Source organism: Lissotriton helveticus, chromosome 4_1, assembly GCF_964261635.1.
Source record: "Lissotriton helveticus chromosome 4_1, aLisHel1.1, whole genome shotgun sequence".
Taxonomy (NCBI): domain Eukaryota; kingdom Metazoa; phylum Chordata; class Amphibia; order Caudata; family Salamandridae; genus Lissotriton; species Lissotriton helveticus.
The window spans coordinates 135,129,889-135,148,863 of NC_136063.1; the positions used below are offsets into that span (position 1 = coordinate 135,129,889).

General features: G+C 44.1%; 1 protein-coding gene across 2 annotated transcripts in view; it reads left to right on the forward strand.

The window, feature by feature from the left end:
- Positions 1–18,975, forward strand: part of OPLAH (5-oxoprolinase, ATP-hydrolysing) — a 270,496-nt gene that overhangs the window by 165,641 nt on the left and 85,880 nt on the right. For both annotated transcript variants that reach the window (XM_078686543.1, XM_078686544.1), the window contains exons 11-14: positions 7,355–7,467; positions 12,486–12,656; positions 13,465–13,602; positions 16,862–17,000. In XM_078686543.1, the coding sequence (XP_078542669.1) occupies positions 7,355–7,467; positions 12,486–12,656; positions 13,465–13,602; positions 16,862–17,000 (561 nt within the window). The remainder of the gene's footprint in view (positions 1–7,354; positions 7,468–12,485; positions 12,657–13,464; positions 13,603–16,861; positions 17,001–18,975) is intronic.

Consider the following 18,975-nt stretch of genomic DNA (forward strand, 5'->3'; position numbering starts at 1 on the left):
GGAAAAGGAGAGGTAATGACGCGGCCTCAGGGTGATTGTATTAAAGACAAATGTTTGTGCAAATACTGACGGTATTTGAAGCCAATTAGGTGGTGTGCTAGGGGTGGCGATCTGCCAATTTCGGGGCTAACCACTCGGGAGAGTGGTAGTGCAAAAATAGAGAGAGAGAGAGAGAGAGAGAGAGAGAGAGAGAGAGAGAGAGAGAGAGAGGGAGAGAGAGAGAGTGTGCAACGGCAGGCTAAATAGTGCACGTGCAACGGAGAGGGCGGCAGTGCATTCAAGAAAGGCTATTTAGTGCATTACACAGTAAAGGGTATTCACGGGTCCGCGGTAGAATCTTGTAATCACGCAGTTTGAGCATTAGGCAGGGTAGAGGGGACGTGCTTTGAGAAAAGGAAAGAGGAAAAAGGAGGTACCATTTTGTCGCACTTTCTCGCATTCTCGGTCCTTTGACCAGTTGGGTCAATGCTTCAGTCACACACACACACACATTCCCTCACAGTTTCGCATCATACGTGACATGGGTTCATTCTTCCGGTCTGGTTTAAGGGTGGTCACTTTTTATCAGGTTGTGCTAATTTTTCGGGCTTGTTCGATACGTGAGTAGTTTGCAGGCGTGCTTGGGCACCACCCTGCGGCGCTAGTCCGTTTCGTGTATTTAGACATGGCAAGGTCTCAGATCTTCGCCACACCTCGGCTGTAATTTCTGACGTAACCTGCAGAGGGAGGAAAAGAGGGGGGGGTGGGGGAGACAGCATTCGCGCGCATTCAAATACATGGATTCATAAGTCCTTTACTTACCTCTTACTCGTCTTTTCCTCCTTGGGGCAGGGTCCCCGGGGATATGGTTTTCGGAGTCGAGGGGGGGTAGTGTGTTCATGTAGGGCGTGTGCGGGGAAACATAAAAAGGAAACCAGAGGTGCCTAGTGCGAGGTATCTAGTCAAAGGATATATCTCACTATCGGGATCCTTAAACCTCTTTCGACGCCGTGGCGTTCTAAAGTTCTTCGGTTCTTGGGTCCCTGCTACTTCGGAACGTTGTACTTTACAATATTTACATTATTTCATTTCACCCTCCTTTTACATTCCCTCATTTACACCATTCGTTTTACCCATCCTTGGAAGTCACGGTCTTCCTCTACGCGAGAGTTCATGAGTCAGTCGCGTACTTTTAATGCGGAGCGTCGGGTTGTCGATCCGATCCGTCCTCCAAGGCCGGGCAACCATCTTCCTTTAACCTTAAAGAGAGAGCAGAGTAGGGTGCACAGAAAAAGAACTTTCCTACCCATCCCATATTGTTTTAAAATAAAACATGCAATACCCGTCCATAGTTTCAAAGACTTTAATTTGCAAATTCATTTCAGCATATGGATTAGGAGGGTGTGGTCGTATTTGGTCGGTCGTGGCAATGGCTAAAGTGCGTACAGTGGGGGGTGTCGTTTGCAACAGTAAAAAACATCGGAAAGTTTTACTCATTCATTTGTAAGAGACTAAAACGTCTATTAATTGGCCGGGGGTTCGGGGGCATATATTTTCATAATTTAGAAACATAATCATAACAGTTGTAATCAGATTTCCTATATGCATACCGTACGTACGCATCGTAAATGAGGTTTACATCAGTTATAAAAATATAATACATTGTATATTCGTAATCAACATTTGTAACGGGGATCCTTTCATACTGTTCGTCGAGTGAGCTCTCCTTGTCTTTTCTAGCCAAGTGTACAAAGGATCACAAAAATCTCAGAACATCAAGTTTATATTAGTGCGAAGGAACACCACGAGGTGTTCGTAAGTTCCGATTGATACCGGCGCCATTTTGGGCGGGGCCGGCACAGTCCGGAAGCAGCATCAGGGGGAAATGTTTCCATTACTGGCAGTTTGGACCAGAGTCCTTTTCGGCGGTTCTGGACCAGAGTCCTTTTCGGCAGTTCTAGAATTCACGCTAACAGAAGGTGTGGCAATGTCATGTTTGTTTCGTTGGCGATCGAAGCAGCCGTCCCTTACCGGAAACCTGCTAAGGCCGAAGGCTCCGCCGGGGACCTTTGCATGATCTTCAAGGCTGCGGAGATGCTGTCGGAGATGGGGGCTCGTGCTCCATGGGACAAATGTTCGAGTTGTATGGCTGGCCAAAGTTACTCTAGTGGCCGGGGCCCGCCTTCCAGCGGATCCAGACGCCATTTTGAGGCCCTACGGGGCCACTCTCGTCGAGTTTGCAAGAATGGAAGAGACCCTTTGGAGTGAAGGGAAGAGGTCCCTGTTTTGTGAGAGCGGGACGTTCAGCTGGGGTGCAGCTGTGATGCCCCCACCGGGGGGCGAGGGAGACTCGTTCACATCGTCTCCTTCTCCCGGTGCACTCCATGCCGCTCCTTTTCATCGCCCTGCATGAAGGCCTCTCCACATCCGGTGTTCCCCAAGCGTCACCATTGTACGTTCGGTGCTGCGCAAATACTGGGGTGCCACCATTGTGTGTTCGGTGCTGCGCAAGTACTGGGGTGCCGCCATGGTGTGTCCGGTGCTGTGGAAGTATGGGCACCATCGCCTGACTGGGGGTGTTCGGCGCCGGGCTGGGGGCTGGGAAACCTCCTACCGGTGGAGGTGGGAGAGGCTCGTCCGCGTCGCCTCTCCCTCCCAGCCCAACTCGGACAAATTGTTGTGGAGGTACGTGCAGGACATCCCGCCGTCCAGGACTGCTGCGGCCGTGACGGAAGAGAAAAGGAAGAGGTGCCTCGCTCTCCTCTTGACATGTGGCGGGACTACCTTAGTCTTTCCAGGCCCGTTGCGGCCGGCCAAAGAGACATGTGGCGGGACTACCTGCAAATGCCCAGGCTGCGGGCTCCCGCCTCTCCTCCGGCTCCCCCATACGTTAAGATTTCCTGACCAAGAGTTGGCGGCGGGGCTCGCCTTATATGGGTTGCCGTTGGTTGGGCGTAGCCGTAACCCTGCCCTACTTTGGAAGGTTCCAGAATGGGGGGGGGGGCGAATGTTCTGTTTGACTTCCATTTTCTACAGTTTATCGTTATTATTCCTTGTTTGTTGTGTTTAAATTAAAAGTTCAAGTTTATTAATGTTCTACGGATTTCGTTTTATCATTTCTTTCTTTCCAGGTTGCTTTTATGCTAAGTTTCTGCTAACAGGGGTCGAGTAACACGGAAACACGTGTAAAAGGGATGACGCAGATTTGTACATTACATACACACGAACTCAGACGGGGGACAGTACAAGTACGACATACAAAGACCCAAGACAAATATAAGAAACAGTTATTGGTCATAATTATCCCTTTCCGTCTGTGAATTTTAAACGAGGCTGGGTTCCCGTCTTGACATTGCCCGACCTAGGAGAACTTGATCATGCCGCTGAGATTTTCCTGGCGAAATCTGTGCCATCGGGCATAATCAAACGTGGTGGTTCTGTCTGGCCTGTCTATGTAAGTCGGGTTCTTCTCTGTCTCGCGCCTTTTCTCGTACTGTCGGTCTGTCGTTCCTGTCGGCCCTTTGCTTCTACTCACGCTCAGTAGAGTCGGGCATTGGGCTTTCCAGTGTCCGACATACCTACAAAAAGCGCATTGGTTTGACCCTAAGTCTGGTCGTCCTTTGTATAGTGTCGGGGGATAAGTTGTGGGTAGCGGTGTCCTGGGGTTGTCCTGTCGGTATATTTCCCTACTTGGTTTATCCTCGTCTTTTCTCTGTCGTTTCGTAGCCTCTCTGCGCCACATACCGAGACTGTCGAGCATAATTGGCGTCGTCTTATTATTTCGAAGGGCTATTTCTAACGTTTCTATTTTATCAAGGTCGAAGGATCCTGCCAGTGGCCACTGTTTGTCTTGGCTATCTTCGGTATACCTGTGCCATAATTTATTATAAGCTATGGTAACTAACCCATAGTTTATGAACATGTCCTTATTAGGGGTGCCTTCTAGTGGAGCCATATGGTCCACCTCTAACACCCGGTCCGGGCTAAACAGGCTATTTATCAATGGGGAGAAGACAGACATGACGGCTCGTAACGAGGGACTAAAAAGTCAGCACTGCCTATCTTATCACTAGGTGCAAAGACTAGATAGAATATTTCTATTCTACGTTGTTTGCAGGCAGTGAATACCTCATGGATCCCAAAAAAACCAATAGACCAACAAAATAACAATGGGGAGAATGAGTAGGACCGCAAAGATCTGCGTCACCTACCCTTTTCACTATCTGCAAAAAGGATGGTCTCTTCCCTGCTTGCAGACAGAGAATCTCCAGGAAACAATAGTTTGTGAACAACAGTTCAGTTTCAAGCAATTATTGAGTGGGGGAGAAAAAGAACAAGCACGGCTGCTACCCTACTTATCCTCCACTGCTTGCAAAGGGAGAGAGAGCCTGTTGCTTCTCCGTTTGCAGACAGTGAATCTCTAAATAAAAATAAACAAGGCAATACTAGTATTTTGAACAATCAAGCAATCAAGACAAATTTCGCAACTAGTCGTGGCAACACGACCTTACCCGGACCATGTGGACAGTTTCTTGTCTTCCGAATCCAGCGCCCGATCGTCCTCTTTTTCTCGTATTTCTCACGGCACTCCTGATGGTTCCCAGTCAGGACCGTAGATCACTCGAGAGAGGTCTGTTCGGAACTAGTGAAGTTCGGATGATCGGCTGCCAGACGAGGGTCTATTGGGCAAGAGCTCTCCCGATCGTTGCAGTCGTTCACTCTGTCGTCGGGACCTCTCCCACTGGATCCACGAGTCGCTGATGGGCCCCACGCTTGGGACGCCAATTGTAAAAACAGTTTCAATCGGGTCGGGGACAATCGATATTTGCCCGGCGGTATTGCCTCTGTGACCCTCTAGTTATTTAAATCAATGAAGAGGCAGGCGCTGGAGACTAGAAAGCAGGAAACAAGGTTTTTTATTCTCTCCGGAGGAGAACACAACGAAACGGACAGAAGGTATCGTTCTGAGGTGCTCTAACTTACGTTTGAGGCCTGGCCCCTTATATACAGTGTTTTATGGTTTTATTGCAGTTTACATATATGTGACAAAGCTTTGATATACGGAAAGACATACCCGGAATCCCCCTTTGGGGCCCGTTCCCACACACATTTACAGTTGAAATCCCCACCCTAATCACAACAGGTGATGAGCATCGCGCAGCTGGATAATCCGCCGAGTCACAGAATGTGGGGAGTTTGATTGGATCTCATGGGGTGGGGGCTTTGATCAACCCGGGGATTTCTTTGATGGGGGAAGCTTTCTATTGTACGGGGAGGGGCGAGGGTGGTATCGGCAGAGCTGGGTGTCGGCTTGGGAACGGGGAGGACAAAACGGGCACACGGGGAAAAAGGGGGTTTGCATCTAAGGGCCGGAGATCATGAAAGGAAAGCAGGGAGGTGTCGCGCTGGGAACAGGATGAGGGCCGGGGGCAGAGCAGCGCCGAAGAGGGGTTTATGACTCCAGGCAGGTGCAAGCAGGGGGGTGGTCAGCGGGCAGGCTTAGCGAAGGCAAAGGGCTATGTCAGGGGCCAGCGGCATGCAAAAGGGTTGGTTCTGATCGGGGCATCTTAAAATGGCGGGCGCGCACGACAAAAGTGTGGCATCAGGGGAAGAGGCAAGATGGCGCAGATAATGTTCACCAAAACGCACTAATTTTCCACAAAATGAATAAATTAAATTTAGTTTTACTTTAATTATTACATTTAATTAAGAGGTTTATTTGGGATTGCAAATAAAATACCTTATGGGTACAGTGTGCCTAGGATTCCTAGAAGTGTATTATTGCAAACCTCGTTTGCACAAAATACATTTAATAACCATGAAATTAGATTGTCTGAGGAGGAGGGGGTCTGAGTTGAGTCCCCTCATCCTCAGTATGTCTACTGATTGTTTGTTTCTCTTTCTCTCTTTTAGTGTGTAGTAAGATTTGACTTTTTATGTACTCATGACTAAATTCCTCTTGATAATTCCTGTCTTTGGCCTTATTTGTCTTCATCCAAGAAAGTACCATGTGGTGCCAGGGGAAAGCTCTGAACTTGTTATACAACACCTGTTATGTCTTAAGTTGTCCTTGTTACATTATCACCCGCCTCCAATGCCCACAAGCAACTACAACCCATTGCGCTAGCAAGCACTACACGCCTAGACAATATTGAGAATGAATAAACACAAATAAATAGCATCACAAGCTCTTATGTAGGCATTGTCTGCTTAAATGTGGGGCAGATAGTAGTCTAAATTGTATCTGTTTGTATTTTTAAGTATCACAACCTGCCTATATAGTAACCATAGCAAAGCTATCATCATATGCCTTGTATATCCTGCATGTTTGCAAAGTCGCTGGAAAAACTAAAAACGTAATAAAAACAGATTGGAACAAAAAAAGTACCATATGGTTATTCCTTCCAGTGCTTCATTTTATGAGCTGTTTTTGGAATGGACTTCTAACTCCACTAGATGTTAAAATCCAACCAGGTTACCAGGACATCTGCAATGCAGTGGCGGCTGATGGAATTTGAAATTTGAAAGCGTTAAGGAATGAATGAAGGCTAGAAAGCAAGTGATGTGAGCGAGCATGGCTTCAATAAAGGGGGTTCATGGGTGTTTTCCCTGTGAAAAATGTTTCAAAAAATGGTGTCTTTCTGTGATAAATGGACTCAAAATACAGTTCTTATAGGCCTTCATAAAGGAAAACTCATAAAAATATTTCCTAGAATTTCTGGGTTGTCAAGCAAGTCTGACTTCCGAAGGAGACTAGGGTACTAGGTAAGACTTCTTTTGCTCTACCCTTTCCAATATAAAACCCATAACATAGGTTCATAAACGTTCACCAAGAAACACACTAGTAAATTTGTTCCTCCTGGTAATGCAGGCTGGCCACTTTCTTCTCTGCATCAGTTTTTAAATATTGATTGCCCAGTAATCTTCATGACATATTAAATAGCTACAAGTGTAAGAAATATCCATTTGAAACAAACATTTCATTTTTAGGACTTCAGGACAAGCTTTGTATTTATGAGCAATTCAATTTTGTTGAAAAAAATGAAGCAAATATTATACGTACAATAGTTTATACATCGCTCTGAAACCATTGGGTCCATCAGTACCTTAGAAAACCATTAAATAAAAAAGAATTATGAAATGACTATGTATGAGGTTCACTTAAGTTCTATGAATTTCAGTAGGGGTTAGAGAGCCCAGCGGAGCAGAGAGTGCCGGCCAGATTTTACAATCTTGTGAAGGTTTCTTTTGTTAGCCTTGTTTGTTCTGAAGTCCACTCTGATTTTGTCTTCTGAAGTGTGGCTTTAGGCTACCTTTTGTTTTCTTGTAATGACGTGACACAATGACGTGACACATTGATTCTTGTCTCCTTTAGGCCAAAGGCCATGACACTTCCCAGCACATTCTGGCCTGCTTCGGTGGAGCGGGAGGCCAGCACGCATGCGCAATAGCTCGCTCTTTGGGCATGAAGGCTGTCTTCATTCACAAGTATGTATCACTTAAAGGTTCATGGCACAGTAAGGGGCTGATTCACAGAGGCATTTAGGAGTGCGTAAAGTAGTACTCCTGTAGTACTCTTTTACATAGGCCCACATGCCTTGGTGAATTGGCCGCAAAACCTCTAAAATGGAAATAAAATGTGAATATTTAGCCAATAGCCACATACAGTTAGTGCGCTCATAGAAATGTGGACGTCTCGGGACCAATTTATGAGACTTGTAAGAGTGCATAAGACAGTCCCCCAGTAGGACTATTTCCCGTACTCTGAAATGCTTTTGTGAATCAGTCTCAATGTGGCTTTCTTAATTATGTTGCCTGTGAGTCTCCATGACAAAAAGTTTTCGTGGCATAGTTAATTTTTCCTACACTTGCCCCTGCAGAGTAAATAATGCAGAAATTTGGATTGATTTCGCTTTATGTTTTAGTGCCTCTATAACAAAAGTTTATCCATTTGGGGCAATCCTTTGCTCTGCAGAATATGTAGGGGTGTTTCTTGCACTTGTTTCTGCCTTCATTGGTACCAAGGGTAAGTATGCATTTTGAGTGCAAAGACGCATGGGTATTTTTTGAGAATTAACAGAAAGTTATGTCTTTGTGGGTGGTTATTCATAGGAACTGGAAGAAGTAGGGGTTCAGGAGCTACTGCTGCATCCCCAAAATAACCACCCTGGAGTCCAGAGGGTGAAAGAGCAGGAAAGATGTCTTTACATTTGGTTGTTATTTCTCTTGTCAGAGAGGTCAGATGTCAGGCAATATCTTCTGTAAAATTGCTGCGTATTGTTTTAACATAGAGATTGATATGTACTTTTTCTTTCTCTGGCTGCCGTGAGAGGATTTTGGAAAGTGGGCTAAGTGACATTCTTACTGGTGCGAATTGAAAGGCTGTAGGATGTCAATTTGTTTTTTTCTAACACCCAACAAAAATGAAATACCTGACCTGCAAATGGACTGTACTAATAATTCAAAGTTAAGAAAGCACAAATGAAGCACTTTCTATTGTAATTCTGAAATGTAGTGAAAACTCATCTCCAGGGGCAGTGATACCTTCTCAGCATCAGCCCCCATCTACACCACGTGCATTCAGTATCATCAGCAAGGGGGACCAAATATCCTTTGGGGAGGGGTCGTGTCAGCATAAGCTCCCGGCAAATGTTCAGCTGCTCCTGGTAATATGCTCCGTCCCGAAGCCAACCATCCCTCCGAGGCGTGGGGTACCTCCCCCAATGCCTCGCAACCTGGGGCTAGCACCAGCAGGATGGCCGTCAGCTTACGCAACTACTCTGAGACGTCCTTGACATAGCCAAGAATGGCTAGCCTCGGGGGCGCTCAGAAGCATCCCCCATAATTTCTCTGATATCATCAAGGACCATGTCCCAGAAGCGCAGCACTCCTGGACAACCCCACGCCAAGTGCATAAAGTCGGCAGTCGGCGTCGCACAGGGCACAACGCTCACATCAGCAATCAGACCAAGTACAGCCTATGCAGATATTTCAAATGGACTAAGCATGTAATTCGGTCCGCGTCCCACGCCTTGTGAGAGCTGGGGATCCACAACGGTGCAGTTGTCTGCTTTTCTGTGTACAGTCTTGTGATTTGTTTGTGTGGTGAGGAGATCATGAGAGTCGTCTCCAATACCGGAAATGTGGAAGGTGCCAACCTTGAAGGGTATCATGAACTTCTCGCAGGGCGGCCCGTAGCTGATATTAAGTGAATGTATCTAACATCGTGACGGCAGGTCCCTCAAGAGCCTGTTGGGGGATAACGAAGGTTCCATCTGGGTAAACTGCCCCAAAGGTCATCAGCTGACCGCATGTGCTAGCGTCCACAGTGATAGGAAGTGAAGGGTGGCCAATGATCGGCACTGATGCTGCAAAGTAATAGTCCAGTCACGGCCTCTGCTGTAATTCATTCCACGCCCAAACTATGCACGCCACTGTGTCCATCTGGGAGCCCGGTCTCCTAGATGGGAGATATAAGGGACAGCGTGGTTATGTTCAGGCGCTGTGTGTGGTTAAGATTGTGTAGGGAAATGACAATAGTAAGCAAATTGCCTTTCCACACTAAATTAATATAAATCCATGTTTGGGGCTCCCAGCCACTGTTGCTCAAAGGGGAGTGTAAATGTTTCCCATGCTACTCAGTGTTGTCTTCTTGCCCACACCGGTGTTATGAGGCGTGATCTGAGCCGCCTGTGAAAATAAGCCAGAAGTGAAAGGAACAGGTTAAGAAACAGGTACAAAAAATTTGGAAAATCCACCATTTTCACAATGCTAGCCTCCCCTTTCAAGACAGCAGGAGCGTCAACGCTCCACTTGCTCTCCTAGCCAGACCATCAATCTGCCATAATTGGCTCTTCAAAGCTCATCCTGGTCCCAGCTAAGCCAGATCCCCAAATATTTAACTGGTTTCAGTGCCCATTGCAAAGGGAATTCAGAAACAAACTCCTGGGTCGCTGTCATAAGAGAGAATATGATAGACTCGCCCCAGTTGATATTGACCCCTGTGATGCCCCCAAATCTGGTGAAATCTCTGATAAGTGGGTCCAAGTTGGCCTCTAGGTCCCTGACATACAGGGTGTGACATCATCCATGTACATAGGTGATAGGATTCTGCACCGGATGAATGCCAGTCTGCTGTGAGCGTGGAGCTGCCTCAGGCGAGCTGAGAAGGGCTCCATTCCAATCAGGAATAGGATGGGTGATAAGGAGCAACCCTTTTGGGTGTCCAGAGATAACACAAATGGATGAGTAATGGACCCATTGACCAGCAGTCTAGCAACTGACTGGGCACATAATAATTTATTCAATCAAATGAACTTGTCTCCCACCCCTGGACACACAAGAACCCTAAACAGGTAGGGCTTTAGAGTGGATCGAACACAGTGGTGGCATCTAATAGCACCGCAACAGCGCCAAGGCTGTGGTCAATTGTATGCAAGAGGGCAACAAAGGTTTGCAGGTATGAGCTGCAGAATGGACCAGTACAAACCCGACTGGTCAGGGTGTGCCATGCTCGTCAGGAGTGGCAGGAACCACAAGGCTGTCAATTCCACCAAGATTTTATTATCCATGTTTATCATGGATTCGGGCCTATAGAACCCAGAGTGCAGGGGTCCCCTGAGGCATGGGGGAGCACACCAAACACCAGTGACTCTTCAAACATTTTTAGTCGGTGTGGAATTAGCAGCGGGGCGTACTCTATCGAAAGCGGTCTTAAGGCCATCCAGTTTTCCGAAACCCCATAAAGGGAGAGCTATATCCAAATCAGACGTAGCCTGGTGGATAGGAAGATGTATCCAAACATGCTGGCCAAAGAGCTTTTCCTATTCCTCTGAAAGCCCACTCTACTTAGAAGAAGGGGGACTCTATGTCCTTCCTGGAAAACATTCCCATAGATAACATCTGTAAGGCAGCTAAATGGTCTACACCACACACCTTCACAAACCACTACTGTGTGGATGTGCTGTTTGTGGATGTGCTGGCCAGCCAACAAGCCAACGTTGGTCAGGCAAAACTTGGTAAACTGTTTCAATTCTGTTCAACACCCTCAGACTAGCCACCACTTTTTGGGGGGAGGACTGCTTTACAGTCTGTGCAGAGGATATGTACATACAGCCACACATGCCTCAAACAGAAAATGTTACTTAGCATGAAAGCATCTGTTTGTGGCATGTAGTGCTGTGGATTCACATGAGCTCACCCTCATCCCTTGAGGCATGTTGCCGCTGCAGTAAACACTCTTCCTAATACTCTCTCTTTCCTACATGGACAAAACTTTCTATACAAAGCAAAACTCCACCTTCATCCTCACCCACCGTGCGGAAAAACAATCAAACAATGAAGTTGATGTCCATGCGCATTACCAACAAGAGGAGGAGTCACAATACCTTTTGACTCTCGAAAGACTTCTTCGAAGAAAAACAACTTGCACACATCCGAGCCCAACACTCGATGGCAGGAGTATCTAGAGCATGTGAATCAACAGCACCGCATACCACAAACAGATGCTTACAGGGTAAGTAACATTTTCCTTTTTTGATGTGAACCATATCTGGCCTGAAACTTTAAAAAGTAGTAGATTTTATTTTTTTTAACTGGATATTTCCAGGTAAATTAAGTAAACCCCTTTCTGACTCAAATGCACTTGAATTAGACAACAATAGAGCCAGTTGGCAGAGGCTTGTGAGCTCCTCGATAAGGCTTACATTGATAGCCCAATGAAATTAATATCTTTGTTAAATAATCTGTTAAATATTTGACATACACCGTTTTTCCACCTAACATTGTTAGGTCATATGGTCTTTTTGTGCATTGTTGTGAGTTAAGGCTAAAAATAAACTCATTGCCTTCTTCATCAGCTGCTGTACCACAGGACTAGAGCTGCACACTTCTGATGAGGTCAGATAGGGCAAAACTGGTCTGGGGCTGATCGTTTACACATTCAGAGGGATACTGGCCAGGAGCTTTTGCTAGACTGTTCCTATTGGAGAAGGACCAAGGCTGATTTTCATGAAACTATGTCACATGGCGGTCAAAATAAATATTGGACTGAATTGTGGTCCAGAGTAATTATCAGTGGCTGAGATAATTCAAACCATGACTCATCACTTTTTTGTTAGCTCAATTGTAATTCCCTAAGAGTAAGAGCTATGCCTAGACACGGTCCCCGGCTTATTGTGCTATACGACTCTAGCTGCATCCTACTGACAAGGCAGAAATATCTTGAAACAGGTTGGGGTTGCTTGTGTTTCTGCTCAGTGGAGACCTGCTGATTTTCATGTGGCTGGTGCTTGACAAACGTGCCATGGTAGGTAAAACACAATGGCCTGGATTGCATACTGGAGTAATTCTCAGTGGCTGATATGAATTCAAGAAATCTACCTATCACCATTTTTCTACCCTCAGTTCTTTTGTATGAAGTGGGCCGGGCATGGAACCCAAGTCACAGTTTTAAAAAAGCTGCATAATTTTTTTTATGACTGTGCTCTCACTTTTGGCGCACACAGGTATGGCGGGATCCTCTCCGCATTCGGCATGGCATTGGCAGATGTGGTGCATGAGGCACAGGAGCCCTGCTCTATGGCGTACAGCATGGAATCGTACACGCTGCTCGATGAGCGGATTGCTGCGCTGGGGCGCGAGTGCGTCGAAGAGCTGGAGGCACAAGGATTTCAGAGGTATGCTCCCATGCTCTTGAAGTCAATCATGGTGCATCACTTGGGAAGGTCACACATTGCAGCCTTTATGTGAGAGTATTGAACCTTGTGGCATACTCTACTCTAGGGGGAGTTGTTTCAATCTATGAGAAGTAATATTGACTAATTGTACATCCTGTGATTCTGGGCAAATCACTTAATCTCCCCGTGCCTAACAAAAATGAATGCGTGTCCTCATGTAACGTAACTGGTGCTATGTAAAGCGCTCTGATACCTGATTCAGTTCGGGTCAAGTTCGCGCTATATAAAACTCTGCAAAAAAAAAAAAGCAACTGAAGGATTTTAGCATTTATCATTTTCATCTCATCCTCGATTTGATTTTTAGTAGAGTGGTGTGCTCTGTTGTGCTGAATTCTGGTAGCAGATCGAGTAACTCCAAAAGGCAGGCGAGTCCTCCATAAGTGATCTGAGGATTTCATTAGTACATGAAGGATGCTCTTCATGTACATGTGGGGTCAGATCCTGATTGGAAGTATTGATCAGATTACTATTTGAGATGTATTAAGAAGTTGGTAGATGTCACTTTCTCTATGATTGTCAACAGGTAGGGACATTTTCATACTGATCACAGGTTCTAGGAGTTGCTTGGATCAATTATTTCCTTATCTGGAGAGGGGTAATTAGTCTTGGCTGTTGAACCGGTGGGAATTTTCATTCTAGGGTAAGAGGCTGTGTTGAAGGAGAGGGAGATGACTACTTCTTGGGTTAGGGAGTACATTTGCCTTTCTGGTGTCCTGCTGTTTGTAATGCCTGCACCTCTCTGCCCCAGGTCTCAGATTGACACCGAAGCCTTCCTGCACCTGCGGTATGAACGCACAGACTGCGCCCTCATGTGCTCCTCCAAGGGGTACCCGGCATCGCAAGACTCCTGCCGGTCCGGCGACTTCAAGGCTGCGTTCACCGCCAGGTGAGTCACCCAGAAGAACCTGCTTTCTCTTTTAATTGCTTCCATTGGAACTCTCAGTGACTTCTCTGATTTGTTTTCTGTGTCGTATTTGATTAAATCTTTTTTTCATTTCCTTACTTAAGCTTCTAGACAAATACAGTAAAATAAAAGAAATAAGTTAATACAAACACACGATTATATGTTTTTTACCATGTAAATTGTTTTGTAGCATTCAAGGGTGGCTCCACCTATCAAGGGTGAGTTCCTCTGAAGAGCTTCAATGGAAGTGAAATATTATTTCAGGACTAGAACTGTCCAGTACTATAAGGGTCTTTTACAGTCATTTACTGAAATGGCTTGGCTTCCTGGTGCAATTGTCCTTTATATCATCCATTTTTCACGAGCAAAGACTAATGAAAATCTTGGGGTGTGTGAACAGCATTTGCTTATCATCCACATGTATAGAATTTGTATCTGTGTCGATGAGGGACATTTGCTGGAGGTTGTATGTACAGATTGAACTAAAGTGGCAGCAGAGTGGATCCCTGTTTCTCACTTCAAAGATTGATGTTCAGAAGAGAGAGGGACAAGAGCTACAGATTTGGTAAATGTTCCATAAATAACAAGACCGAGCCAAGGGAAGGGGCATTGCTAGTGTTTGCTCAGCAAAGCAGCATCTCCTGCCATTTAGACACAACACAAAGAGCTGCTGCTATTTTCCAACACACAAATGCAATAAATAAACAATGCCTCGGAATAGCTAGACAAGCTAAACAGTATGACAAAGAGAATCCTATTTTCAATCTTCCTGTTGATATAAATCTATATAGAATAACATGTATCAATTTTGAATATCCATAGTCAATGACCAAAAAGATATATATGTACTGAATTAAAGGTTCTGTATTTATTTCATACATTGTTTTTAAAGAAATTATCTCTTTTTTTATGTTCAGAAAAAAACATGTACACAAAACATTTCAACACCATATATATATATATACATCACACCATATATATACACATATATTTACACCTTATACATAGACCACAAACAAAGACCAAATAACTGTCTTGTTGCTCTCTCAGCCCTTATTTGAAAGCAGGATGCACTTCACTTTATCTTCCCCAATGTGCAATTCCTTCCCACCTAGATCACCACCTTAGAGTCACCTACAGGTTTTATCCTTTTAAACCCCTCTTTTGTATAGGTACTATCAATTTGTTCTAGATTATTTCAATTTATTGTGGTGTCTCCAAATTTCTGTCGACGTGTTTCAGCCACTATTCATAGTTGGCCTCATCAGGACTAGGGCAGTCGAGTGCAAGAACATACAATAGCACCTAAAAAGTCAAGAAATACAGCACTTCTTATCATATAAACCAAGATGTGCCATTTACAAAACAAAGAGGAGTCAAGCAGAGGCAAAAGGTTTTGGAATGGGCGCACCAGCATTGCACAACTGAGATGCAGACAACCTAACTACACATGCCAGGTATGGGGTCCATCCTGTTCTAATTCCACAGGTTACTGATATACACCTATGCTCGCATGGTAGGCTCAGAAAAGATATATCATTTACCACAGAAGGGCTTTTCATAGTATACAGTTTACTTGTAATGCTAATTACTCTGAATAGTTGCATATGTTTTGTAATTATAGGACAGTTGCTTCATAATAGACCATGATAGTTTCAATAAATATTGTAAACTTTCCTCATGTCTTTCTTTTGTTCATTATGGACATGCATGAGTGAGAAAGCGAAAGGTGGTGATCTCTTTCCACTGGTCCCCTAGGGACTAGAGAGTTGTGTTCTATGATGCCAGTTTACTCTGGATGGGTTAGGAGGGCAGGCAAGGCACCCTGAGCTAGTTGAATTTGGGCCCATAGATATTGATGTGGTATGGTTATGCACTCCCTACATTCTAACGTCTTGTGGCCCCAGGCACTGTTCTGTTTCCAAACAGAATCCCTGCAACAAATAGTACAGTTTTTATTTAAAAAACTGTGAAATATCAAATACTAAAAAGCAAGTAATAAATATTGTGTTATATAGGTTCTACTAATCTAGTAGGAGAGTATATTTAGAGCAACACAACTTCATAATACAGAGTCTTCCTATGTAATCAATACATCTTGTTCTATCTGGCTAGCTCACAGTACCACATCCAAACTCCTAAACCTCCAGGGTTATGGATGTTGGCAGTAACCTAGAATATGACTCTCAAATTCCGAAGGAAATCTTGAAAATAGATCTAACCCTTTTGTTTATCACTTTTGCATGCCAAAAGTGTTACAAAGAAAAGATACAGTTGTACATTTTCAAAACATTTATTGAAAACCTCTAATCTTTGCAAATAAAACAAAAAGTGCATTTGAGACATATTATTTCAATACTCATTATTAGAATAGTGAAGAATACAAACAAATCAGTCATAATTGTTTATAACGTTACTAGTGCTCCAGTAGTATTAATGTTACTCCTATCTATTGCTAGCCTCTATGCTAAAGAGAGCATATCAGCAATATTAATCTGCATGCTCTGTTGGAATGACCTAACTGCATACCTTGATAGTGTATGTCAGGAAGCCAAGATCATTGCATCCACAGAAGCCCCTCCAAAGGTACAGCTATATTCCTTTTCAGGATGAAGGTCAGGGACAGCGGGCTTGCATTCTCTCAGCAGCGTTCCGTGATGACTTTGGGCGGGTAGTGAACCTCTCACTGACTTCAGCACAGATGCGATTTAAGGCTAATCCAACTGTGTCAAAGGTGTAGGACAATGTTTTAATTAGGCTGAAGCTGAAGAGTCCTCTCTATGTGAGCACAGAAAATAGAACAATGCCTCATGTTCTGAATGTGTGCAACCCTGGAACTTACTGTGCAGACTACCGGCCATCAATGTCTTTCTGAAAGAAATGTGTGTAAGGCCATTCTTGCAATAGAAAAACACGTACAACGCACCGATCGAAAATGAGGCTAAGTTAACATTAAAACTAAAGAAGCTAAAGGCAAACCATGAAACAATTAGACATTAGACGGGTGACTGAGAGCTGGTGATTTTGATTATTGTGGTGAAAATATTTTGCTGTTGTGTGACACTGGCCCTCACAATACTCAAACTTGAGTAAAGCGAGTAGATAGGCATAGAGCTAGCTGCATACCTCTAGAAACTTGCAACTCCAGTCCATAGCTCTTTCCATCAGCGAAAAAACGCCTGGCCTCCTGTGCATCAGATCCTCCGGCGCTGACACATGTTTCTCCCTGTACTCATCTTAGGTACTTCAAGGAGTTCGGCTTCACAATCCCTGAGCGGATGATCATGGTTGATGACATAAGAGTGAGAGGCACCGGCAGCACCGGGATACGCTGCGAAACCAAAATGAAGCCCAGCGGGAAACCTGCTAAAGTTGAGACAGTAAGAAGCATTAACCTTGATAATGTTCCCTCCGACTGTCACTCCTACCTCTCTTTAAGCCCTCCATTGTCAGTTTCATTACATTACTAACTAATCTTTTTGTGCATCCATCTTCCCACCTCTTTGCCATCAGTCCATATTCCAGCATGGTTTTCCTTGCCATTTCTCACTTTGTGCCAAATGTACAAAGTCAGTAAACGTGGTCGCAAATAGAGTTCCGACTTTAACTGAATCCATTCTGTTTTAGCGAACTAACCTATATACTTATAAATAGATTAGCAAAAAAATCTATTTGTAATGGATCAAAATTCATCATGCCATAATGAGGTAAGTCGCAAATTGCAACCCAATATTTTTTTTTTTAGGTAAGGTAAGTATTTATTTGTTGATTACTTAAAATCATTACAATCAGCAGAGTACACATACAAAATAAAATTAGATAAAAAATATGCTGCTACAGTGTACATTTATAACCAAGCAAAATACACAACTAAGCCCTAACATAGTTTATTTGGCTGCAAATAATCAGCAAGCAAAATTAAAGTGCATTGTGCCAGCAGCTATAGTTTACAGTATACATTACATTATTCTAAGAAAGATTTTAAAACAATGGGAACTGCAAAGATAAAAAACGCCCAATAAAATAACATTTAAAACAACTTTAGCAATAAAGTGCAATTGTGCTAGTAAACATTTAGCAGCAGAAATTAAAGTACCTTGTGCTAGCAGCTAAAGTTATCAATATACCAAAAAACTTTAGAATAGTGAAAGATACATAAAAAAGAACCAACCATAGTAAAATTGCATTAGGAACTACATTAGCAATAAAGTGCATTTGTACTAATAGACTTTAGCAACAAAAATACAATGCTTAGTGCTGGCAACTTTAATTTACAATATACCATACATCAGTCTAAAAGGTATAACAATGTAAGCAAGGACAAAAAAGAAGAAGTCGTAGTAAAATACAATTGTTCAAACCTCAGAGATGGTATGTGTTTCCGCTAAGCAGACTTTGACTGTTTTAATTTAAAGGATGCCAGCACTATCCCTAAAAACATTTAATAGCAATATAACAAACAGCAACAGTACACTTGGGCTAGCAAACCTTAACGACTATGGTTTAAAGATCCTGCATAACCCAATATGAATCTCTGCCATAACAGGGATGGTGGCATTCTGGGGTTTTTAATTAAAGCGGTCATTTTATAAAAAGTTTCCTTGACGGAAAACAGGCCGTAAAGAACATGTTACTGTGTTCTCTGGAACCACCATCGTTGACACCGGGTTGAGCCGACTGTTTGGGAGGCACCAACGCTGGACCAGAGTCAGGCACTGTTCCTTATTACTGTGCTTTCAGGAGCTACCACAGTTGGACACGAGTCAAACACTGTTAATTCACTTCTGCGCTCTATGGAGCCACCACCTATGGCACTAGAGCTCGACGCTGGTTTTTCTCTACTGGGTTATCAGAAAGCACCTCCGATGGACTAGAGTCAAAACCTGCTCCTTCATTACTGCATTCTCAGAAGCCACCATCGTTGGCAGTAGAGTTGAGCATGTGTTCCTTAATTATTGACTAATCTGGCCCTTCATTAGTATGCTCTCAGAAACCACCATCATTAGCACAGGAGTCGAGCACTGTTCTTCATTACTGAAATCTTTGGAGGAACAATCGTTGGACCAGAGTTAGATACTATTAGGTACCCTTGCAGGCCCACACCATCTTCAAAACCAGCTACATCATTTACAGAGCCAGCAGAATCAGCACCCCGCTTATTTTTCAGACAAGCGCACCATCTCTGGTGGTTCTCAGCCCACCCACCCACAGCCTGGACACCATCAGACTACAGACTAAGAAGTTTAGAAAAAAACAAGACTGGCTTTCCCCATCTATGTACCTAGCATCCTAAACAATACCCTCATTAGAACCACCCGACACTGCTCCAATTTAAGAAAGAGTTGAAGACGTACC